This window comes from Oncorhynchus masou, chromosome 3 (assembly GCF_036934945.1).
Source record: "Oncorhynchus masou masou isolate Uvic2021 chromosome 3, UVic_Omas_1.1, whole genome shotgun sequence".
Lineage (NCBI taxonomy): Eukaryota > Metazoa > Chordata > Actinopteri > Salmoniformes > Salmonidae > Oncorhynchus > Oncorhynchus masou.
The window spans coordinates 48415987-48443363 of record NC_088214.1 but is presented as its reverse complement, the minus strand read 5'-3'; the positions used below and the strand labels follow the sequence as shown (position 1 = coordinate 48443363).

The 27377-nt window shown below is 44.5% G+C and overlaps 1 protein-coding gene across 1 annotated transcript; it reads left to right on the top strand.

The window, feature by feature from the left end:
* The first annotated feature begins 1558 nt into the window (after positions 1-1558).
* On the top strand, positions 1559-27377 carry si:ch1073-184j22.1 (erythroferrone). The gene is made up of 8 exons (XM_064943103.1): positions 1559-2825; positions 3071-3187; positions 5079-5193; positions 23866-23993; positions 24320-24431; positions 26507-26588; positions 26726-26801; positions 27110-27377. The coding sequence occupies exons 1-8, from the start codon at positions 2664-2666 to the stop codon at positions 27206-27208; spliced, it is 891 nt and encodes a 296-aa protein (XP_064799175.1). The 5' UTR covers positions 1559-2663; the 3' UTR covers positions 27209-27377.

Genomic DNA, 27377 nt, shown 5'->3' with positions numbered 1-27377 from the left:
GGCAGACCGTTCCATAAAAATTTAGCTCTATAGGAGAAAGCCCTGCCTCCAGCTGTTTGCTTAGAAATTCTAGGGGCAATTAGGAGGCCTGCATCTTGTGACCGAAGCGTACGTGTAGGTATGTACGGCAGGACCAAATCAGAGAGATAGGTAGGAGCAAGCCCATGTAATGCTTTGTAGGTTAGCAGTAAAACCTTGAAATCAGCCCTTGCTTTGACAGGAAGCCAGTGTCGAGAGGCTAGCACTGGAGTAATATGATCAAATTTTTTGGTTCTCGTCAGGATTCTAGCAGCCGTATTTAGCACTAACTGAAGTTTATTTAGTGCTTTATCCGGGTAGCCGGAAAGTAGAGCATTGCAGTAGTCTAACCTAGAAGTGACAAAAGCATGGATTAATTTTTCTGCATCATATTTGGACAGAAAGTTTCTGATTATTGCAATGTTACGTAGATGGAAAAAAGCTGTCCTTGAAATAGTCTCAACTAGCCTACCTGGTTAAATAAAGGTGAAATTAAAAATCTACAAGCCAAATGGACTAAATTTTAGCTCGTAAATGACTGAGCAAATTCGATTAGCCTATTTGCAGTTGAAATTATTAGATATCTTAGTTTATAGTTTTTTATTGTTCCATCGTTGTTTTATTGTTTTTTATTGTTCCATCATAGTCTTAGCAAGCGCTTTGGCAGCAATCAAAGCTTTTTTTGCTATAGTCTTTAGCTAGCTAGGTTTGCAAATGTTAGCCTAGCTAGCTAGCATGAAGTGTAGGCAGTATAAAAAACATCTGTATAAACACCTCTGGCTTAGTTTAGAGGAAAGACTGACGTATATTTTTTACCAGAGAATATATTTTGATACACCGTAGCAAAGATTTGTATAATTAGCTCCTTGTTCTATCTGTGCCTGTACTGTACAGCTGCTGCCATTACTGCAGTAGCAAAAAAACGGAAACCGGTAATCTCCCCACAATTTAACCCCCCGCCGCGAGAGAGATACATTTCCACTGAAACGGTACACTCAACTTCAAAATAACATTTCATCATCTGGAGTGCTCGCTCTCATGCACCAACTTTCCTGACAAATGTCATCATCTTGGCAACATTAAACAAATGTTAGACCACTCCCCTCTCATATCTCTGCTGTGTGTCTCTCCCTCTTCTTCTGTCTCCCTCACTTTCCCCCTTTCTTTTGCATTGATCCTCCATATCGCCAGATGTTATAGCTTGTGTTGTCAATGGCTCGATTGGTCTGTGTAACCGTGTGTTGTCATTTATGTCAATGTGGTCTGTAAATGTTGATTTATTTTTAACTAGAGACAAATTTGTGAATAAGACCAATAAAGTGGATTTGGCTGAACTCTCTCACTTTGACAACTCCAGTTTCACCATAATAAAAATGTATTTCATTTGTCTGACTCTTAAGGATGTAATAAATTCAATTCGATGTCCTTGGGTCAGGGTCAAGGAGTAGAGGCTACCTTGTTGGCACTAGGACCCAGCAAAAAATAATGACATGTGGGAAGCCATGTAAGTCAGTGCTGGAGAACTTGCAGCAGAGAAAGGAAAATGATTCAGAGAGGGAGGGAAGGAAAGAGGCCACAAACAAAGAACGGAGACAGGGAAAGAACACAGGGAGGAGGGAGCGAGATAAAGAGAGACAGAATGACTCTGGACAGACAAGAGGAACAGGGCTGCAGCTGGAAAGAGTGACAGCTCAAGATCAAGAGGCTGATAGAGTGAGAGTGAAGGAGGAGCCCACTAAGGAGGGAAGGAGGAGGAGGAGTCTTCAACAAGACGAAGATAAAAAAAATTGCTTTGGAGAGAGAAAGATCTACAAACAGAACCCGTCCAAACACAGCCATTACACTGGAGCAGCGTGTTGAGCCCAAGGAATATGGATTGAAGTCAAGACAAGTTGGAAATCTATCTGGGAACAGGACACCCTAATTAAACCGACAACCAAAGGAACAATTGCTATTGCGAAGAGAGGGAGAGAAAGACAGACAGTGAGAGGGAGCAAGAGAAGAGAGAGTACAGGGCAGTGAACGAGTAAGGGAAAAAGAGTGGCTAGACAGAGGAGGGCAAAAGAAGAGAATTAATACCACCCACTGTGCCAATACCACACACAGAGTAAAATTGTTACGCACATACACACATTCAAAGACAGAAAACCTGCCTGTGCCACACACACAGTATTTATGTCTCACACATTGGCTATACCACACACACCGAATTTCTCAAACAAGTTTGCATGCAACATATGCAGTAAGTCTTCGACACGCTGAAATCAAAACGTTTATATCAACAGAAACGGAGAGAAACAAAGAAGATAAAGAGGCATGGAGAGACATTAAAGCGTCATATGGGTTGGTATTACTACGCACAGAGTGACATAGACAGACAAAACGCAACATAGTGGCATCACGGGGCCTCCACAGGAGAAGGAACTCTTCGAAAACTAACCTGAGGAACTATACTGCCAACTTAACCCCCCAAAATAATTTCCACAGAACTGAAGGCCGGTGATTCTTCTAAACTTTGACCAGCAGCAAACCAGAGCAACTGTATTGAGGATCTATCATCTCCGTGGTATGGGTGCCTAAGACAGGCGAGCTGAAGAGCTGTGTCCCTGGAAGGAGCACCACCAGCCCTCCAGCCCTTCCCCACCATGCTGCCCCATACGGCCCAGGGCAGGGGCACCTTAAGCAGGGTACGAGGGCTCCTGCTGCTGCCCCTCCTAATGGTGCTGCTGGTGACTTTTTGTGCTGCACAGAGCGAAAAGAGTCAGGAGAACCAGGGAGAGAATAACACTGGCAGTACGGAGAGCCCGGTACGTCTCTATTTTCACACACACCGTTAGCAATACGTCTCTCACATGTACACACATCATCGCACATTAACAGTTAAACACGTTTTTTTTTTCTCTCCAAATGACAGTATGTGTCTGACTTGATGAATGACTGTTATGATGGGAATAAGGTTGTGAGTCACATATAATTGTGGTGGTAAATATGATGAAGTGGTTACAGTCCGTAAGGTTTAAGGGGATATTCTAGTAACTCATTGTAATTGCAGGAGACTGTCTCCTCAGATGTGGCCATCGTCAGTCCTCGTAACTCCTGGCTCGTCTTCAGACACAACTCCAACAAAGGAGAGAACAAGAAGACCAAGCCCCCAAAGAGGGCATCTAAGGTGAGTAGAATGGAAACCCACACAGATCTACACAAGCCTAGCTAACACAGGTACAAGCTAGCTAACACAGGTACATTCACATTCTGGCTTATATAAGTACTGAACAAAAACAGAAACACAACATGCAAAGATTTTAATGAGTTACAGTTCATATAAGGAAATCGGTCAATTGAAATAAATTCATTAGGCCCTAATCTATGGATTTCACATGACTGGGCAGCGGCGCAGCTATGGGTGGGCCTGGGAGGGCATAGGCCCACCCACTGGGGAGCCAGGCCCAGCCAATCAGAGTGAGTTTTTCCCCACAAAATACTTTATTAAAGACAGAAAAACTCCTTAGTTTCATCAGCTGTTCGGGTGGCTGGTCTCAAATAATCCCGCAGGTGAAGAAGCCAGATGTGAATGGAGATCCTGGGCTGGCGAGATTATACGTGTTCTGCGGTTGTGAGGACATACTGCCAAATTCTCTAAAATGACGTTGGAGGAGGCTTATGGTAGAGAAATAAACATTAAATTCTCTGGCAACAGCTCTGGTGGACATTCCTGCAGTCAGCATGCCAATTGCACACTCCCTCAAAGCTTGAGAAGTCTGTGGCATCGTGTTGTGTGACAAAAGTGCACATTTTAGTTATTGTCCCCAGCACAAGGTGCACCTGTTGAATGATCATGCTGTTTAATCAGCTTCTTGATATGCCACACCTGTGGATGGATTATCGTGCCAAAGAAGAAATGCTCACAAACGGGGATGTAAACATTTTTTTTGTGGGTATGGAACATTTCTTTTATTTCAGTTCCTGAAACATGGGTTCAACACTTTACATGTTGTGTTTATATTTTTGTTCAGTATATATACAGTGCCTTCAGAAAGTATTCATACCCCTTCACTTATTCCACATTTTGTGTTACAGCCTGAATTCAAAATTGATTAAATCTTTTTTTCACCAATTTACATGCAATACCCCATAATGACAAAGTGAAAACATGTTAACAAAAAATAAATGTTAACAAATCCATTAAAAATGAATATAAAATGTACATAAGTATTCACACCCCTGAGTCAATACATGTTAGGAGCCCCTTTGGCAGTGATTACAGCTGACAGTCTTTCTGGGTAAGTCACTAAGAGCTTTGCACAACTGGATTGTACAATATTTGCCCATTATTATTTTTTGCAATACTTCAAGCTCTGTCAAGTTGGTTGTTGATCATTGCTAGACAGCCATTTTCAGCCATATATTTTCAAGCCGATTTAAGTCCAAACTGTAACTATGCCACTCAGGAACATTTATAGTCATCTTGGTAAGCAACTTTAGTGTATATTTGGCCTTGTGTTTTAGGTTGCTGTCCTGCTGAAAGGTACATTTTTCTCCCAGTGTCTGTTGTAAAGCAGACTGAACCAGGTTTTCCTTTAGGATTCAGCCTGTGCTTAGCTTTATTTTTTTAATCCTAAAAAACTCCCTAGTCCTTGCTGATGACCATGCTTTAAAATATGAAGAGTTGTACTCAGTGATGTGTTGTGTTGGATTTGCCCCAAAAATAAAGCTTTGTATTCAGGACATAAAGTGAATTTCTTTGCTACATCTTCTACAGTTTTACTTTAGTGCCTTATTGCAAACAAGGTGCATGTTCTGGAATATTTTTTATTCTGTACAGGCTTCCTTCTTTTCACTCTGTCATTTAGGTTAGTATTGTGGATTAATTACAATGTTGCTGATCCATCCTCAGTTTTCTCGTATCACCAATAAACTCTGTAGCTGCCTCCCCATCGAGAATAACTGTAACCAATCAGTTTTAGATGTAGAAGCCCTTAGACATTCCCGTTTGTCTGAACTCTTTGAGGACTGATCATCGAGGACTGGTTTCATAATTGTTTTTTTGTCTCTGTCTGTAGCATGGTCTACCGGGCCCCCCCGGACCACCAGGCCCTCAAGGGCCACCCGGCCCCCCCGCCCCCCTGTTACCTCAGCAGGAAGAGCTGATGCAGGAGTTCCAGCTACGACTGAGAGGTACGTAAGAACAGACCAATGGCAGACTCTGAAATTAAGGGACAGACCTGGATGTCAACCAGTTATTGGTCTTCACTAGGCTACGACATAGTGTCAAGTGTATCCTAAGGTTCAAATTTTGTTCAATCATGGCCTGGGGTGGTCTTGCGGTTACAGGCCTATCGTGTCGATTCTGGCCCTTCTGGCACAAAGAACTGAAAGATTGGCTTGATATATTTACACATTTCAAATATGGACAGTCCAGGGACATTTTACCCCCGATCTTGATAATAAATTAGCATGCCAGACACTTTGGGATAACATAAATAGGGAACAATGATAACAATAGGCCACACCAACATGAGTTTCCATTCATACAAAACGTTGGGTAAATTTCCACTGTAGGTTTGCTGTGGTAAACAATTAAATACTGTGTTTCTATTGTATGGAATGCTTGTCAAATAGATACATTGCCATTAGTCTGTTCAAAAAGGTCTCAGTTGTTCCAATTACAATACCAACCAGAGGATGAACATATCTTAAAAGACTTTGGTTGCAAGCAGGACTACGGTAATACCGATATAATATTTTAGGAAGCGGTAATGAGGTGACCAATAATGGTGACAGTTGAGATCAGCTGTGCGGGGGAAATTAGAGCGTATTGATGATTTATTGAGACATCAGGTGGCGATAATCTAGAGCAATCGGTGGTTGCAATAGGCCCCATATTTGATTATATTCCAATTGGCTACATTCTGTAGGCTACACGTTAGCCTATTAATCGTCACATAATTGTGACAATGGTGCTAGTACGAACTCGGACACAGGCGCAGAGAAACACAGCAGGCAGAGGTAAAAGGTACATCCAGAATATTTACTTAAGGTCTTCATAGCAAAACAACAAAGCAAGGGCACACGAAAACACTGAACAAAACATGAGACCTGAGCAACTGGCCCAGTCCACAGAGGAACCTAAATAGTCATCCAGCAGGTGATCCAAATAAGCCCAATCAGGGTCACCTGGATACCAGATGTAACCCAAGGGTGCTCTCCAGTGGCAACCTCAGGTAGTACACTCAAGGGAGAAAACCTGACCTGTAACAGGACCCCCCTACCCTCTCAAGGAATGGCTCCTGACGTTCCACCAGGGGTAGCTGAGCGTCGACGGAAGTCCTGAATTAATCCGGGGTACAAAATGTCCCGGGCCGGAACCAAGGAACGTTCCTCAGGCTCGTAATCCTCCCAGTCTACGAGACACTGAGTCCCTTGCCGGAACTGACGACTGGAGAGGATGCATCACACCGTGTAGGCTGGCTGTCCTGCTATCATGCGAGGTGGAGGCCGAGTGGCCAGAACCAGAGGACTGAACACCACGGGTGGCGATGACTGTTGTTGAACCCGAGCTGAGGACCTCAGGAGCACTGACCAAGCCCTCTTCCAGGTCCAGAACGAGAGGTGAGGCGTTGAGCTGACGGAACCATCACTTCAATCTCCTGATCTGGAAACAGGGGGGGCGGGCAACCGTACAACACCTAGAATGATGACAGGCCAGAACACTGGAAATTGTTGTGTGCATACTCCACCCAGGGAAGGTGCTGACTCCCAAGCGGCGGGTTTGGGGGACACACAGCACCGTAAGGTGGTCTCCAGATCCGAGTTCACCCGCTCAGTTTGACCATTGGATTGAGCGTGATAACCTGAGGACTGGCTGATGACCCCAGAAGAGTACAAAATTCACTCCAAAATCTGGAGGCAAACAGGGGGCCCCGGTCGGAGACTATGTCCAGAGGAAGACTGTGAAGGCGAAAAACTAGCTGAGCAGTTTCACGGGCAGATAGGAGTTTAGTCAGCGGAATGAAATGTGCCGCCTTGGAAAAGCAGTCCACAACGACCAGAATGACCATGTGTCCCTCTGAGGATGGAAGGCCCGTGATGAAATCCATAGAGAGATGGAACCATGGTTGAGAATGTGTTGGCAGAAAAAGTGTTTACCGTGCTAAAGACCTGCCCCAAATCCCAGTAATGCCGAGGTACGCGGGAACGGTCAGGCTTGTCATTCCCAGCCAGAGGAACAGGAGCGGAGGTCTCCAGATGAGCAGAGCTGGAAAGGTGTGGACAGAGTTGCTGGCAGGTGAACTGGCATGAAGGATTCCATCCCAGAACTCTTCCTGAAGGCCAGTCAATTGTAGGATTATGGGTGGAAAGCCATGGATGTCCAAGAACCAGGGGAAGCTCAGGAGAGTCCACCAGATGTAACTGGATAAGATCCACATGGTCATGCAGAACTCGTAGCTGAATAGGCATGGTGAGTTGCTTCACCTTCCCAGACCCTAGGGGTTGACCATCCAGCGCAGTGACTGACAATGGGGTGTCCAGCTTAGTGAGTGGCAGCCTCTGTGGGCAAGCTAATGTGCGATCCAGAAAACAGCCGGTAGCCCCACAGTCTATGAAAGCGGGAATGTCCAACTGTCCATTGTCCTACCGCAGGTTGGCTGGAAGCAAGGTGTGTACCATATCGGCCGCAGGAGACTTCTGACTCTCCAGAGCGGAAAGTCTGGTGCCTCCACAATTACATCGCCTCCTCCGAAGGATATGAAGGAGAACCATTGCCGAATTGAGAACCCTGATGGGGTATAGGACAAGCAGGCCCAGCATACGGCAGTGGAACAAATGAAGAGTCGACTCCCTTAGTGGGGCCCAAAACATTGGAACCAACTCAGAACCCCTCCGTCCTCTCAAGACGACGTTCCCGAAGCTGGTTGTCAATCCAGATGGCCAGAACGATAAGCTCCTCTAGAGTGTCAGGGTTGTCCCGGGGAGCCAGTTCGTCCTTGAGAACCTCGCTGAGTCCGTTCAGAAAGACTGAGTGAATTGCCTCTACATTCCAACCTCTCTCCGCTGCGAGCGTCCGAAAGTCAATGGTGTGATCAGCTATACTCCGGCTGCCCTGCCGAAGCATAATGAATCTGAGCAGCGTTCCAGCCACTGATGGGATGATCAAAAACATTCATCTCCTGGGTGAAGCTTTGCCATTTGAAACAAATGTCTGATTGCTGACAATGGTGCTAGTACAAACTCAGACACAGGTGCAGAGAAACACAGCAGACAGAGGTAAGGGTACATCCAGAATATTTACTTAAGGTCTTCATAGCAAAACAACAAAGCAAGGGCACACGAAAACACTGAACAAAACATGAGACCTGAGCAACTGGCCCAGTCCACAGAGGAACCTAAATAGTCATCCAGCAGGTGATCCAAATAAGCCCAATCAGGGTCACCTGGATACCAGATGTAACCCAAGGGTGCTCTCCAGTGGCAACCTAAGGTAGTACACTCAAGGGAGAAAACCTGACCTGTAACAGGACCCCCTACCCTCTCAAGGAATGGCTCCTGACGTTCCACCAGGGGTAGCTGAGCGTCGACGGAAGTCCTGAATTAATCCGGGGCACAAAATGTCCCGGGCCGGAACCAAGGAACGTTCCTCAGGCTCGTAATCCTCCCAGTCTACGAGACACTGAGTCCCTTGCCGGAACTGACGACTGGAGAGGATGCATCACACCGTGTAGGCTGGCTGTCCTGCTATCATGCGAGGTGGAGGCCGAGTGGCCAGAACCAGAGGACTGAACACCACAGGTGGCGATGACTGTTGTTGAACCCGAGCTGAGGACCTCAGGAGCACTGACCAAGCCCTCTTCCAGGTCCAGAACGAGAGGTGAGGCGTTGAGCTGACAGAACCATCACTTCAATCTCCTGATCTGGAAACAGGGGGGGCGGGCAACCGTACAACACCTGGAATGATGACAGGCCAGAACACTGGAAATTGTTGTGTGCATACTCCACCCAGGGAAGGTGCTGACTCCCAAGTGGCGGGTTTGGGGGACACACAGCACCGTAAGGTGGTCTCCAGATCCGAGTTCACCCGCTCAGTTTGACCATTGGATTGAGCGTGATAACCTGAGGACTGGCTGATGACCCCAGAAGAGTACAAAATTCACTCCAAAATCTGGAGGCAAACAGGGGGCCCCGGTCGGAGACTATGTCCAGAGGAAGACTGTGAAGGCGGAAAACTAGCTGAGCAGTTTCACGGGCAGATAGGAGTTTAGTCAGCGGAATGAAATGTGCCGCCTTGGAAAAGCAGTCCACAACGACCAGAATGACCATGTGTCCCTCTGAGGATGGAAGGCCCGTGATGAAATCCATAGAGAGATGGAACCATGGTTGAGAATGTGTTGGCAGAAAAAGTGTTTACCGTGCTAAAGACCTGCCCCAAATCCCAGTAATGCCGAGGTACACGGGAACGGTCAGGCTTGTCATTCCCAGCCAGAGGAACAGGAGCGGAGGTCTCCAGATGAGCAGAGCTGGAAAGGTGTGGACAGAGTTGCTGGCAGGTGAACTGGCATGAAGGATTCCATCCCAGAACTCTTCCTGAAGGCCAGTCAATTGTAGGATTATGGGTGGAAAGCCATGGATGTCCAAGAACCTGGGGAAGCTCAGGAGAGTCCACCAGATGTAACTGGATAAGATCCACATGGTCATGCAGAACTCGTAGCTGAATAGGCATGGTGAGTTGCTTCACCTTCCCAGACCCTAGGGGTTGACCATCCAGCGCAGTGACTGACAATGGGGTGTCCAGCTTAGTGAGTGGCAGTCTCTGTGGGCAAGCTAATGTGCGATCCAGAAAACAGCCGGTAGCCCCACAGTCTATGAAAGCGGGAATGTCCAACTGTCCATTGACCTACCGCAGGTTGGCTGGAAGCAAGGTGTGTACCATATCGGCCGCAGGAGACTTCTGACTCTCCAGAGCGATTACATCGCCTCCTCTGAAGGATATGAAGGAGAACCATTGCCGAATTGAGAACCCTGATGGGGTATAGGACAAGCAGGCCCAGCATACGGCAGTGGAACAAATGAAGAGTCGACTCCCTTAGTGGGGCCCGAAACATTGGAACCAACTCAGAACCCCTCCGTCCTCTCAAGACGACGTTCCCGAAGCTGGTTGTCAATCCAGATGGCCAGAACAATAAGCTCCTCTAGAGTGTCAGGGTTGTCCCGGGGAGCCAGTTCGTCCTTGAGAACCTCGCTGAGTCCGTTCAGAAAGACTGAGTGAATTGCCTCTACATTCCAACCTCTCTCCGCTGCGAGCGTCCGAAAGTCAATGGTGTGATCAGCTATGCTCCGGCTGCCCTGCTGAAGCATAATGAATCTGAGCAGCGTTCCAGCCACTGATGGGATGATCAAAAACCTGGGTGAAGCTTTGCCATTTGAAACAAATGTCTGATTGCTGACAATGGTGCTAGTACAAACTCAGACACAGGTGCAGAGAAACACAGCAGACAGAGGTAAGGGTACATCCAGAATATTTACTTAAGGTCTTCATAGCAAAACAACAAAGCAAGGGCACACGAAAACACTGAACAAAACATGAGACCTGAGCAACTGGCCCAGTCCACAGAGGAACCTAAATAGTCATCCAGCAGGTGATCCCAATAAGCCCAATCAGGGTCACCTGGATACTAGAAGTAACCCAAGGGTGCTCTCCAGTGGGAACCTCAGGTAGTACACTCAAGGGAGAACCTGACTTGTGACAATAATGAAAGGTGTTATAACCAATAATAGGCTACTGTGTTTCCCTGGCTGAGTTGATGAGCCGATTTGGGCCATCAATTGATTGACAGATGTAGGCCTACTATAGAACGGTAAACTTTCCTCCAGTGTAAATGCTCATCCACATTTTATAGTTAAATTATACATAGCCTATCATTATAGTTATGTTCTTTGGTGTGGATTTAAAGCCTGTAATGTGTGGATTTAATATTTCATTTCACAATGCTGTCAAAATATTTATTAATTTGAGCCTACTTTTCTTTGATGTGTAAATTATCAGACTATTCGTTTTACTTCTGGAAAAGATTTAAATAAAATGCAATTAACTTGTGGGCTGAGGCTGGTCATGATATCGCCCAGTACTGGGTGCAAACACATGAGGCTCTGAGACAGAGTTCGCTGCTTCGACCACTGCCTTCCGGCAGCTCACAATTAAAAAAAATGTTTTTTTATACCTTTATTTAACTAGGCAAGTCAGTTAAGAACAAATTCTTATTTTCAATGACGACCTAGGAACAGTCCGTTAACTGCTTTTTCAGGGGCGGAACGACAGCTTTGTACCTTGTCAACTCGGGGATTCAAACTTGCAACCTTTCAGTTAAATATAATATATAATATATCCCATTTAGCAGACGCTTTTGTCCAAAGCGACTTACAAGTCGGCTGGGGCCACTACTTTTACATATGGATGGTCCCAGCGGGAATCGAACCCACGACGCTTGGCGTTGCAAGCGCCATGCTCTACCGACTGAGCCACACCTTACTAGTCCACAGCTCTAACCACTAGAATACCCTTGTTTGACAATAGTCTAACAAGCATTAAGAATACTATGGATTCTGAAGACACAAAGGCGGGTCTTTTTTAATTATTTTGTTTTAAGCCTTCCCTAAAACATAGTCCTAGTGCTCTTCAATCCACATCACGGAAGTTCAGCTTCATCTTGTGATTTAAATTTAAAGGCACTGTTCCACTTTAGCGGAGACTGCATTCACGGTAAACACTCGATATGTTGGCTCAATCGAAAATTACCTTTACATTTCTATTACGGAATCTGTAACGCTTCAGCTTTACAGTGTCATGCCTACCCCCGCTCCCCCTCCCTGCGCTCGAGGTTACCAGGCTACCCGTCATCATACACACCTGTTATCATCATTACATGCAGCTGTGCTCATTGGACTACCTCTCTTTGTTGACTGCCCCTGCATATATAGTTGCTCCTATGTGATGTTCCCTGTAGTAGCATTGTTTGTCGTGTCGTGTTTATGTCCAGACGCTGTCCCTGTTTCGTTGCATGTCCATCTGTATTAAATGGTTCACTCCCTGTACTTGCTACTCTTCTCCTGCATTGGGCCTTACATAATGCTACTAACATTACAAGAAGCATCAGGAAGTTTTTGGTGGTTTTGTTTTGTTGGTGATGTCGGACCTGGGGGCTGGTGCCGATGGAACCGGGGTGTCGAAGCTGGCTCGTTGGGCTGTCATGCCCTAGCTGGCTCGAGAGGTTTCCTTGCCCCGGTTGGCTCGGCAGGTTCACATCCCACATCATGCTTCAGACGGCTTGTTGGGCTCCTATGCCTCAGCCGGCCCATGAGTTTTCTTGTTTTGTTGGTGACCTCGGGCTTGGGTTCTGCCGTCGATGGAATGGGGGGGCCTAAGCTAGCTCGTCGGGGCTGTCACGCCCTAGCTGGCTCGAGAGGTTTCCTTGCCCCGGTTGGCTCGGTAGGTTCCTATCCCACCTCATGCTTCAGCCGGTCCATAGGGCTTCTACGCCGCAGCGGGTCAGAGTGCTGCTAACAGCTTAGATTCTTCCACTGTCTGTTTGACAATGTTCCAACGGGGTTGAGCAACTCAAAAGCCTCCTGGATGGCTCCATCGGCGACATGTCAAGCTAGCTGTCGTGTGAGCTTATGGTACATTCTTAACTCTGTTGCACAAGTTCTCGGACTCCATACTGGCATACAGCTCTACGCAATGCATTCTCTTATAGTAAAGTGCGGCTTGGAAATAAGATTACATTTCTAAAGTAGGCAAGCCCTTAATCAGCAATATGATGTCATCAGTTTAACTTTGGAAGAATTATAATGTTACATAGTTAAAATTAAGTGAAGAGCATGTTAGCATTGCTAGGTTTCTACGACGATAGTTGCTAAATAATGGCGGCATAGATATACTTTAGGCATATGGTTGATGAAGTGGAGGCTCCTCAGAGGAGGAAGGGGAGGACCAGCCTATTCAATGAAAAAAATGGGGGTGAAACATTCAAAAAGTTATCGTTTTTAGATAAAGCTCTACTAAATACAAAATATATTCACGTCACCAAATAACTGATTAAAACACACTGTTTTGCAATGAAGGTCTACAGTAGCCTCAAAATTGCAGCTGAAAACTGTATGCTGAAAACATGTCATTTTTGACTAAAACACAACCAATATTCATTAAATATAAATACTGAACTTGTTTTTGCATGGATTAGCATGGATGAGCTTTTAACAGCTAGGACCGCTATTTTATGTCCCGGAATCCTGCTTAACAGACAGGTTGAAGCCTGCTTGACAGATTTGCTAAACTGCTAGTCATCAAGCGAACAAAGTTAGTTCCATGAGTTTTCCAGTGTGGCCCTCTTTATCCACAGTAATACATGTACAGTTCCAGTGCTCTAGGAGCTGTATCTACTACGCTTTGTTTCGGGACAAACTGGATCACTCAGAGTTCCAATGTGGCAATTGTTTGCTTGCCGAGAATTATAGGCTGGAGGTGGCTTCCTTAATCACACAGGGCGCCAGCCTACGTAAGAAACTGGCGCAAACGCAGAGTGGAATGTTGACCTTTTCTACACCGGTGGCTCGGCGGCTTTCACGCTTGTTGGATACATCTCCAACTTATCGTTTGTTGTTATCATACTGGCCGGTGTTGCCTGGAGTTGATTCACCAGGGGAGCCATCTCCTGCCTTTCCTCCCCCATCTGATAGGGGAGTCGATGGAGCACAGCAAGAGGAACATGGCAATCAACGATGGTCGCATGTCGCAAGCTGTGAAAGTCGAAGACAGCAGCCTCTCACAAAGCAGTCTACACTCCCAACGAGAGGCCCAAAGCGGATACAAACAACAAATAGTTCCGCCGTACTGGAGCCTGATCTTCCTGCACCTGTGTCTGCGGCTCAGTGCCTATTCCTACGATTTCTAAGTCGATCTTGGTAACCTGCTATGGATCGACCGGGGCTTCTCCATCTGTCGGAAGCCTGCACCAGGCGCCAGGAGCAATGTGCTCAGGTTATCCTGCCTCTCACCTGTCCATAAAGGGTTCTCCAAATCCTGTGAAGCGTGGGAGCCGTCGGATTTTCTTGTCCTTCTCACCAGCCATGATTTTGGGCAGCTCTCGGTGCAAAAACAATGTCCTATCCAGGAGCGCGAGTAATTAACATTACTTACCAGTTCCCGAATGTACTACGTCAGGACATGGAAATTGATTCTATCGTAGTCCATGTGGGTTTTAATGACATTATGAAGTGCAGCTCTGAACAGTTGAAACTAGATTTACAAAATCTGATTAGTGTCTCTGCTAAACACTAACAAAAGACCCATCATATCTGGCCCTGTGCCATCTCTGAATTGTGGCATTGAACGTTTTAGCAGGATTCTTTCTCTTCACAACTGGCTACGTGATTATTGCAGCTCAATGAGTGTAACGTTTGTTGACAATTTTGATACCTTTTGGAAACAAAACATGTTTTATAAGGAAGATGGGATCCATCCAAATCATTTGTGTACCTGGATCCTTTCACAGCATTATTAGGCTACATTGAGACAATGACTTATCAATGACCCAAGCCCAGCTCAGTAAGTCCCTACAATTGTGACACAGAGTTGTCATAATGCTTCAGCAAATGTACATTATACCAGGAGCCTTGGCAGACACAATGTAAGCAACCTAATTTATGTACCTCTTACTGCTCTGAATTCCTCTGCTGATCCAACAGCTATTGTATGCAGTAATCATGTACAATACATAACATGAGCATATCTACTTCTACTACTTCTACGTATATATGTTAGTGCAGGGTGAGCTGCACATAGTGGACTTCCTACTAGGGCAAACCACCACAGTGCTAACAGTACAAATCTGGTTCATAGGCACATGATTACGCACCCATTAAGAAAATGATTGTAAAAGCTGTTAAATCCCCGTGGATTGATGAGGAATTGAACAATTGTATGTTTGAGATGGATGAGGCAAAGGGAATGGCAAATAAGTCTGGCTGCACAACCGATTGGCAAACATATTTCAAACTGAGAAAGCATGTGACTAAACTGTATAAAAAGAAGAAACTACACTATGAAACAAAGATAAATTACAAAGAATAATAGTTACAATTTTGGAGCACCTTAAATAAAATGTTGGGAAAAAGGGTTAACTATCTCCATCATTCATTGAATCAGATGGCTAATTCACCGACTGACATACCAACTACTGTAGTCATTAGCAAGATTAGCACATTTTGGCATGACATGCCAGCAACAAACACAAACATTGGGCTTGCAAAATTATTCAGCCAACTTAAGTTAATACATTGTAGCGCCACCTTTTGCTGCGATTACAGCTGTAAGTCGCTTGGGGTATGTCTCTATCAGTTTTGCACATCGAGAGACTGACATTTTTTCCCATTCCTCCTTACAAAACAGCTCGAGCTCAGTGAGGTTGGATGGAGAGCATTTGTGAACAGCAGTTTTCAGTTCTTTCCACAGATTCTCGATTGGATTCAGGTCTGGACTTTGACTTGGCCATTCTAACACCTGGATATGTTTATTTTTGAACCATTCCATTGTAGATAATGCTTTATGTTTTGGATCATTGTCTTGTTGGAAGACAAATCTCCGTCCCAGTCTCAGGTCTTTTGCAGACTCCATCAGGTTTTCTTCCAGAATGGTCCTGTATTTGGCTCCATCCATCTTCCCATCAATTTTAACCATCTTCACTGTCCCTGCTGAAGAAAAGCAGGCCCAAACCATGATGCTGCCACCACCATGTTTGACAGTGGGGATGGTGTGTTCATTGTGATGAGCTGTGTTGCTTTTACGCCAAACATAACGTTTTGCATTGTTGCCAAAAAGTTTAATTTTGGTTTCATCTGACCAGAGCACCTTCTTCCACATGTTTGGTGTGTCTCCCAGGTGCCTTGTGGCAAACAATACAGTTTTATATCTTTATGTTTGAAGCCTGAAATGTGGCAAAAGGTCGCAAAGTTCAAGGGGGCCAAATACTTTCGCAAGGCACTGTATTTGCCACATCTTCAATTTAAGCCTACTAGAAAGTGTGTGCCCCCAGGCCTGTAGGGAAACAACAGTCATTCCTCTACCTAAGAATAGCAAAGCCCCCTTTACTGGCTCAAATAACCGACCAATCAGCCTGTTATCAACCCTTGGTGAACTTTTGGAAAAAATTGTGTTTGCCTAGATAAAATGTTATTTTACAGTAAACAAATTGCACGCTTTTAGGGAAGGACATTCAACAAGCACAGCACTTACACAAATGACTGGCTGAGAGAAATGGATGATTGTGGGGAATGTTTTGTTTGACGTTAGTGCGGCTTTGACATGATCGATAATAGTCTATTGCTGGAAAAACTTGTGTTTATGGCTTTACACTCCCTGCTATATTGTGGAATAAGAATGACCTGTCTAACAGAACACAGAGGGCGTTCTTAAAAGGAACCCGCTCCAACATAATCTAGGTAGAATCAGGAATTCCCCAGGGCAGCGGTCTAGGCCTCTAACTTCTTTCAATCTTTACTAACATGTGTAGTTAGTGTGTCTATGTATGCGGATGATTCAACACTGTACACGTCAGCTACTACAGCGACTGATATGACTTCTACACTTAACAAAGAGTTGCAGTTAGTTCAGAGTCGGTGGAAAGGAATGAATTAGTCCTAAATATTTCTAAAACTAAAAGCATTGTACTTGGGACAAATCACTCAACCTCAACTTGTAATACATAATGGGGAAATTGTGCAAGTTGAGGTGACAAAACTGCTTGGAGAAATCCTGGATTGTAAACTGTCATGGTCAAAACATTTGATGCAGTAGTAGCTAAAATGGGGAGAAGTATGTCCATAATAAAGCGTTTTGCCTTCTTAATTACAGGATTATCAACAAGGCAGGTCCTACAGGCGGGTCACTACTTCACAGGAGAGCCGTTTGAATGTAAACTTTTTTGAAATGCATTTTTTGGTAGAAATGTCTTCTCGAACATGTGAACATTCATGTGCCTTAATAACAAACTTGTATGCCATCTGTAAATACAAATAAAATTGTTAAATCACGAGTCTAGTTGGTTTAGCCACATAAAAAGACACCAACCTTCCCACTAGCCATGGTTGGCTGAGTAATGAGTGGGCTGGACATGCCGAGAGATGAGTTTGGATTGGTCTGCCACACTTCTGTCTATTTAAACTGGTCAGTAGGTAATTTTGTCTAACACAGCTTTTTTTATGTATCATGTATTAAAACTGCTTTAGTGTTGCTCTCTGCTTTCTGGAGGATCGAGTTATGAAATCAGTGGAATTAGAGTATGATAGCTAAGGAGATGGAGAAAACACCTGTCTCCGGATTACATCTTCAAATTAAGGGCAACCATGGCAACCGACAGGAGACACGTCCATCCATGAATGATGTAAGATAGTCTACCTAGTTACATTTTCAGATATTACGGGTTTCTAATTTTAACAGAAAGAGCCATTTTCTTGGCTCGCTATATCCTAATTTTAGCTAGCTAACATTCAACCTGGTTGGTTAGCTACATGCAGATTCATGCAGTAGAGTAACGTCATGAGTTGTGATTATGTTTCATTGTTTACCATTGCTAACGTTAGTTGGCTGGCTCGCTAGCTAACGTTACATGTATGACCTTATTATTCATATCTCAGAGCCATTTTCTTAGCTAGCTATTGCCTAATGTTAGCTAGCTAACATTGAACCTGGTTGGTCAGCTACCTGCAGATTCAAGCTGGGTAGTAACTTCATGAGATGTGATTATAGCTCATTGTTTACCTAGCTAGCTACATGTCTTAACAAAAGACCCCACTACGCAAGTAACAATTTGGGGTGCGTTCATAAATTCAGTCTGGCCATCTACTCCAATTTCAGAGCACTCTCGTCTCAGTGTGACAGAGCGCAGAATAGCTGATGAATTTACGAACTCTCAACACCCGTTGAATATGACTGGTGTCAGTAAACGTGGGCAAAAAAAAGCATAATTAAATTGTTGCCAGCAGCACAGTTACAGTCACCAACGCTCTGGTTAACATGAAAACAGCCTAACCAGCTCTGCTATGGCGATTCAAATGGTCAGTGGGGTGTTCTCTCATTATGTGTCTGGAAGTAGCTAGCAAGTTATCCAATGTTAGTCAGTTATCTTGGGTGCATGACTGCCGTTGTGAGGTCAGAACGTTTGTTCGGATCAACCCTACTCATCGGCCAGAGCGTCCAGTGTGAGCTCTGAACGCTCCGAGAACGACACATTTTGAATTTCCGAATGGACAATCTAACAGCACAGTTGCAGTCACCAACGCTCTGGAAAACATAACAGCCTAACCAGCTCTGCTAGGGCGAGTAATGTTCAGTGAGCTGTTCTGTCATCTGTCTGGAAGTAGCTAGCAAGTTAGCTTGACTTCTGTTGTTAGTAGAGAGTGCTCGGATCAACCCTTAAAGAGATGGGTGGGGCTAAAGCTGAAGAGTGTGTGAACAATGCTGAATGGGTGTAGACAAAGAAGAGCTCTCCAGTAGTAGTACTAAAAGATTCACATTTTCTCAAAAGTGAGTTTACAAGTTTATCAACTTTCAAAGCAAAATTGCTTTCCCATTGTTCCTCAACTGTAGTGTATGATATGCAATTTTGTAGTTCTGAGTCTCTACATTTTGTAAAATGTAAAATACACAATTTCAAATGTTTCCACATAAGACCGATTTGAGCCGGTCGGTCACATTTATGAGAGGTATTGACATGTTGAATGCACCGAGCTGCCTGTCTAAACTACTGGCACACAGCTCAGACACCCATGCATACCCCACAAGACATGCCACAAGAAGTCCAAGTCCAAAACAGACTATGGGAGGCGCACAGTACTACATAGAGCCATGACTACATGGAACTCTAATCCACAGTACTACATAGAGCCATGACTACATGGGACTCTATTCCACAGTACTACATAGAGCCATGACTACAAGGAACTCTATTCCACAGTACTACATAGAGCCATGACTACATGAAACTCTAATCCACAGTACTACATAGAGCCATGACTACATGGAACTCTATTCCACAGTACTACATAGAGCCATGACTACATGGAACTCTATTCCGCAGTACTACATAGAGCCATGACTACATGGAAGTCTATTCCACATCAATTAACTGATGCAAGCAGTAAAATTAGATTAAAAGAACTAATAAAAATATACCTTATGGGACAGTGGGGACTGTGAAGCAACACAACCATGTAACGGTTTTCTTCCTGGGAAGGAGAGGAGGACCAAAATGCAGCGTGGTTATGGTTGAACATCTTTAATGAAAGATGAAAACGTGAACACTATACAAAATAAGAAAACGTGGAAAAACCAAAACAGTCCTAACTGGTGCAAAACACAGAGTCAGGAACAATCACCCACAAGATGCCTAAAGAATATGGCTGCCTAAATATGGTTCCCAATCAGAGACAACGATAAACACCTGCCTCTGATTGAGAACCACTCCAGGCAACCATAGATTTACCTAGAACACTCAACTGAACACAACCCCATAGACTACAAAACCCCAAGACAAAACAAGACACATAAAGCACCCATGTCACACCCTGGCCTAACCAACATAATCAAGAAAACACAGAATACTAAGGCCAGGGTGTGACAGTACCCCCCCCCCAAAGGTGCGGACTCCCGGCCGCACACCTAAACCCATAGGGGAGGGTCTTGGTGGGCGTCTGTCCATGGTGCCGGCTCTGGCGCGGGACGTGGACCTCACTCCAACACAGTCTTAATCCGCTTACTTAGCGTCCCTTGAGTGGCGACCCTTGCTGCCGACCTTGGCCTAGTAACCTTAACAAAGGGCCCCACTGGACTGAGGGGTAGCTCTGGACTGAGGGACAGCTCCGGACTGAGGGACAGCTCGGGACTGAGGGGTAGCTAAAGACTGAGGGGTAGCTCAGGACTGATAGGTAACTCAGGACTGAGACTACGAGATAGCTGATGGCTCTGGCAGATCCTGGCTGAATGGCGGCTCTGGCGGATCCTGGCTGACTGGCGGCTCTGGTGGATCCTGGCTGAATGGCAGCTCTGGCAGATCCTGGCAGACTGGCGGCACTGGTGGATCCTGGCAGACTGGCGGATCCTGGCAGACTGGCGGATCCTGGCAGACCTGCGGCTCTGGCAGTTCCTGGCTGACTGGCGGCTCTGGCAGCTCCTGGCTGACTGGCAGCTCTGGCAGATCCTGGCAGACTGGCGGCACTGGTGGATCCTGGCAGACTGGCGGATCCTGGCAGACTGGCGGCTTTGGCGGATCCTGGCTGACTGGTGGCTCTGGCAGATCCTGGCTGACTGGCGGCTCTGGCAGATCCTGGCTGACTGGCGGCTCTGGCGGATCCTGGCTGACTGGCGGCTCTGGCGGATCCTGGCTGACTGGCGGTTCTGGCGGATCCTGGCTGACTGGCGGCTCTGGCGGATCCTGGCTGACTGGCGGCTCTGCAGATCCTGGCTGACTGGCGGCTCTGCAGATCCTGGCTGACTGGCGGCTCTGGAAGATCCTGGCCAACATAACCAACATAATAAAGAAAACACAGAGTACTAAGGCCAGGACGTGACAAACCATCGGTATAGACACATGCGTACACACACACACAATAACATAAGCACTGTACACACACGTGCACATGGATTTGGTATTGTAGATATGTGGTAGTGGTGGAGTAGTGGCCTGGGAGCACAGTGAGTTGTGAATGTATTGTAATGTTTTTAAAATGTGTATAACTGCCTTAATTTAACTTAATGCAGCCAGAGCTTGAAAACTGTCATCTGATATGGGAAAAAATAGCCCTAACCCTAAGATACTACAACTGCTGAAAACAATATACGGAATACATACTCTGAGGTGCAGTATATTCACACTACAAACACAGCATAACTCAGTACATGCTGCATAACCATGCACAGCCACTACATGTTATGTATTGGTTACAGTTGGCCTTTCTAAACAATGTGGGTGAATGTAGGCTATAAAATGCTTGGGAGTCTGTTTGTCTGATTGTGGGCTGGTCTGATCCCTTAATAGAGGTAATTTTCCGGAACGTGGATGTGACTTGGCTGGGCCGTAAAATTCCTCAGATTCCTCCAGACTCGCTAGTGTGTCTTTGTTACTTTGTGTGTGTGCTCGTGCGTGAGTACGTGTGTATGAGGTATGTGCGTATGTTTCCAGTTGGCATTTGTGTGTTTGTAATAACTGTCCGTGTGTGGAATGAGAGTTGGCAGGCTGCCATGTGAGTAGACACGGGTCTGTTTGTGCTCTCCGGGAACTGCAGGCTGTTCTCACAGCCCTCTAAAACATAAAGACTTCTATTCACACAGCCGAGCAGGGTGGCGCCGTACATACACTCTCGCAGACACGCTACAGACACTAGCACTCAAACTAAAACATACTCTTTAACACTTAAACTCACACACAAACTGCTGATATTCAAACAAATATATATTCACACCACTGGTGTACCACACACCACCACAGACCTTCTGGAGGTCCCCCCCCCCCCCCCATCCAGGTAGCATATGAAACAGGCCTTAAATATTTACAATTACAGGAAATGTGCTTTAAAACGGCAACATTTTCTCTCAGCCTCATGGCAAAATGTATAGAATAGCAAGAGATTATGCTGAGCGATTAACCAAAATGTCAGTTATTTTTCAGTTTTTAAACAACTTATTGACAGACATTGATAGTTCAATTATTTTAATTTCATTTCATTCAGTTTTTTTCTGTGAGCTCAATGCACACATTTCACTACAGTTTCTCTAGAGATAAACCAGATCATGCTTGAACAGTTGGGAGTTGTAGTATCCAACAGACCAATGTTCTACATAGTTTAGTGCACAACATGTGATAATTCATTACAATAGCCATAATCCATTGCGCAGCTACTTGTCCGGTCTGTTTCTATTATGCCTGCTACGTAAGGGACAGAAGAATGCGTAATCAAGAGGGGATGCATAGAAAACAGTTTATTTGAGGTATCTCTACCTGAAAATACATCATCTAAGTGATTGATAGTTGGTATTGAGCAGTCATTAAATGTATACCTTATTTACTTTGAAGAACTACTAAAATAGTGATATTGTCAGACAGCATAGGCAACATCTCTTTAGAGATGAGATGATGACTTGGAATCAAATAATAAAGTCATCAAATAAAATAAATCTAATATACAAAAGAATTGTTTTATTAAAGTAAAGTAATATGAATAACTGATAGTTAATAAGTGATAAGCAGTCATGGGCATTCACTACCATCATGGGACTTGTATTAATTGTATTATTATTATTAATTCTGTGTTACAGCATTCAAGTCACATAATGCATAATGCATTTAATGTATATATATATATATATATATATATATATATATATACACACACACATACACATATACATATATATGTGTATGCGTGTGTGTATATATATATATATGTATGTACGTATGTATGTATGTGTGTGTGTGTGTGTGTGTGTGTGTGTGTGTGTGTGTGTGTGTATGTATGTATGTATGTATGTATGTATGTATGTATGTATGTATGTATGTATGTATGTATGTATATATATATATATATATATATATATGTATATATATATATGTATGTATATATATGTATGTATATATATGTATTTATATATATGTATTTATATATATATATGTATGTATATATATGTATGTATATATATATATGTGTATGTATATATATGTATATATTTATAATTATTATTATTTATTTTTTATCGAAAGATTAGCTATATAAAAATGTGTAGAATTGCAGAAAATGTGCTTTACAAAAGCATCATTTTCTCTCAGCCTGATGACAAAATGTGTAGAATAGCATGAAACTGCACATTTAGGCTAAAGGGGGTGGGGCTCATGAAACTGCACATTTAGGCTAAAGGGGGTGGGGCTCATGAAACTGCACATTTAGGCTAAAGGGGGTGGGGCTCATGAAACTGCACATTTAGGCTAAAGGGGGTGGGGCTCATGAAACTGCACATTTAGGCTAAAGGGGGTGGGGCTCATGAAACTGCACATTTAGGCTAAAGGGGGTGGGGCTCATGAAACTGCACATTTAGGCTAAAGGGGGTGGGGCTCATGAAACTGCACATTTAGGCTAAAGGGGGTGGGGCTCATGAAACTGCACATTTAGGCTAAAGGGGGTGGGGCTCATGAAACTGCACATTTAGGCTAAAGGGGGTGGGGCTCATGAAACTGCACATTTAGGCTAAAGGGGGTGGGGCTCATGAAACTGCAGTATGCCACTGATTTGCACACATCCACACAGATCAATCTCAAATACATTTATATTAGGCCCATGGCACTCTCAGATTCTGAATTCAAAAAGCAATGTAAGACAGCACCTCTCACACACCACAACTCAAACATATATTCTTTAAGAATATAAACAACACAAAAACTATTCCGTCTTTCACTTCAGAACCTTTTTGATTATTCTGACACGCACTCCCCCAATCCACATGAATCTCACTCACCTCCCCTCCTCTTGCCATTACAGAAAACTCATACAGTACCAACATAATCTAAATGTATGTTTCAAATACTTTGACAATGCATCCTTTCCTTCTTTCCTTCCTTGAAGGTGTTCACCTATCCAGTCATTGATCTGCCTTGGCTGGGGAGGTGAAAGCCATGAATAGTCTCTGTGTGCGTCTCAAATAGCACCCTATTCCCAATATAGTGCACTAATGAACGGAGGGGAATCTGTCTCTGTCTCTCTTGAAAAGAAAGAAATAGGTCAACTGATCACAGGAACTCTCTCCCTCTACCTCAGAGATGGCTGGTGGACCCTGTCTGCTCTGTGAGCGACCTCCCCGTGTGGCCACCGCCTTCCACTGCCGCCTGCACCACCCCCTCACTGTGCCACGCCGCAGTCTGCTAGAGCTGCAGCCATTCAGCAGTGTGAGTGAATCACACACACACACACTCAAACACGCATAAATATGCCAACGCAGGCACACACTCACAAGCACACATGCATATGGTTACAGACACAACTCACTGGAGCCCCAGGCCTTCAACTGTATGAGTAGACACACGCTACAATAAACTCATGCACGTGCACACACACGCACAGTAATATTACATCATCAGATATTAGAACACCTTCTATCCCTCAAAAGCATGGGAGAAAATGGCCAAATACGACCAAGGTTAAATGGTTTATATTTTAGTTAAGGCAGTATCACTTGACCATTGACCTTTGTCTCCCTGTTTCACCCCTCCAGGTCTCGGACACTGAGCAGAGCCTTCAGAGGGGCCAGGGCTTCAACTCTAGCAGTGGCCGCTACACGGCTCCCGTCTCCGGGTTCTACCAACTCACCGCCAGCCTTCTCATAGGTGAGACTTCCACACCGGCCCATACCAAAGTGATAAATTATGGTGGTGAGGGGGTTTGCAGTACATTGGGGCTGAATTGATTCCCATAACACAAAAAGAGGGAGCAAGAGGAAGAGGTTCAAGAGGGAGGAGGACAAATAGATAGAAAACAGAGATATAACGAGGGGTAGAAAAGTGGTTAAACAAGGAAATTAGGAAGATAGGAGCTGAGGAGTGGCTAGGGAGTGAGAGAGTTGGATGGATAGACGGAGAGAGGAGACTATCAAGGAAAGAAGAAAAACGATGCGAAACCATACAAAAGAAATCTCCACAACAGATGAAATACAAATCAACATTACAATAACTCCATAGCAATGTACAGTATATATTTTTCTCTAAGTAGCTTTTCCCTTGTAACCTAGAAATATATCTGACCTTATTTTTTGCCTGCAAGAGGCCAAGTAAAGAAGTGAAGATGGCAGCAAGGCAAAAAACGGTTTGAATGTTTTGGGTGTGTCATTGGCTTACACCAATCAGAAGTGGCCTAGGCACTGCCCTGGCCAATCAGTGTCGGATGTTGAGAAGATAAGGCCTGGCCAGTTCTGAGGAATAGGGGTGGGGTCTTTCTTCAGAAAGTCCACCCAAAGGGAAACCACCCCATACCACCACTGCAATGTGTATGCCTCTGTCAGTGGCCATTTTAGCATGTGCATCTGTCAGTGGCCATTTTAGCAAATCTTGGTGAAGGGAAAAAAGAAAAAAGAAGTGGGATGCATGCCAGCAAAACAACTACACATAAAAACATAGCTGATATGGCAGACTTGCTGAAACAAATGTGGTTTCTAGTGACAATTGAGATGTACAAACTATCACATAATCCGTAACTTCGATGAAGACATTAATGAGCAATCGATGATGGACGTAGTTAATATAACTATTTGTTCAGCACTTTTGAAATGTACAGCGACAGAATTCAGAACATGGGCTGTTCTTACAGTGTTCTCCCTGTACATGACAGAACCGTAGGATAAATAAATGGGGCATATGAACCGGATTGTGTCCCACCACCTGCCAACCCCTCTTTTTACGCTACTGCTACTCTCCGTTCATCATATATGCAGTCACTTTAACCATACCTACATGTACACGCTACCTCAATAAGCCTGACTAACCGGTGTCTGTATATAGCCTTGCTACTCTTATTTTCAAATGTCTTTTTACTGTCTTTTTATTTCTTTACTTACCTACACACACACACACACACACACACCTTTTTTTCGCATGATTGGTTAGAGCCTGTAAGTAAGAATTTCACTGTAAGGTCTACTACACCTGTTGTATTCGATGCAAGTGACAAACAAACTTTGATTTGATGACTGCTTAGCTAAGACTTTGAAAGTAAGATGTTGACATGATCAGGCCAATCCAAGCTACTGTAAATATAACGTGATTTGATATCATTCTATCTGTGGCCAATGACCTTGAGCCTTCTTGGATGGGCACATCTAATATAACTCTATGGCAGAACCCAAGGGGATAAAATATTTGAGCTCTGACCTTAGAATTGGGGATGACGTACTATCCCATGAGTGACCGAAAACTGAGCCAATCATGACCGAAAACTGAGCCAATCAGACGCAACGCTCTGTATTTTCTGCTGGCTCGCCCCACCACCACAGAAAGCACTCTGCTAGGCTGAGACACTTGCATTTACCCTGACACACCTGCCTTACTCAAAAAAGCAAAAAAAGAGACCATGTGTGTATGCAACTTTATTAACTCAATTACATTTATTTTCTAACATTGTTTGCAAACTGATATGTGACACGTATTATTGCCAAAATAATAAGCAAAACAGGCAAGTCCACCTGCCCTGAATGATGGGTTGCCACTGACCTCTGTGTGTGTGTGTGTGTGTGTGTGTGTGTGTGTGTGTGTGTGTGTGTGTGTGTGTGTGTGTGTGTGTGTGTGTGTGTGTGTGTGTGTGTGTGTGTGTGTGTGTGTGTGTGTGTGTGTGTGTGTGTGTGTGTGTGTGTGTGTGTGTGTGTGTGTGTGTGTGTGTGTGTGTGTGTGTGTGTGTGTGTGTGTGTTCTCAGAGCCCAATGAGAGGTCACAAGCCAGGATGAAGGATAGTGTGAAGGCTTCCATCTGCATTGAGTCCCTATGCCAGAGCAATGTGTGAGTACTAGTACACACACACACACACACACACACACACACACACACACACACACACACACACACACAGAGATGTATTCAATCATTGCCAGTTGTTCCTGCCTGTTTTTCCTGAGCTATGCCTCTGAATGTTCCAGGTCTCTGGATTCGGTGACAGGGGTGGGTAGTTCAGGAGTCTTCAGCATCTTACTGACAGGAACCCTTTACATACAGGTAATATACTCTCTCTCACACACACAGGGTATTATTGCACGTTCACGCACACACAAACACAGTATTGAGTTAAACATGTATATGGCCACCCATTCACAACAATCTGATATCTGCACACACTCCTATCAACACTCTCATCTCCAGATAAAGACATATACTTTGACAATTATGTGCAATTACCTTGTTTGCCAGGAATGATACTGGCAGTCAGAGTGATAGATGAGCATAAACACTGCTCTTGGTGAAAGGTTTGAGAGTAGAGTGCGGAGTGACTGATGGTCTTTAACCCTTTATGTTCTGGCTTGCAGGCGGGGGAGTATGTGTCCATTTTCGTGGACAACGGAACAGGCTCAGCACTCACTGTCCTCCAGGATACTTTGTTTTCCGGGATACTCCTGGGAGTGTGAACACAGTAAAACAAATGATACACACACACACCCATAGACTGAAATGAACAAACATATTAAACCACCTACAGTACCAGAAGTTTGGACCTAATCATTCAAGGGTTTATCCTTATTTTTTATTTATTTTCAACATTGTAGAATAATAGTGAAGACATCACAACTATGAAAT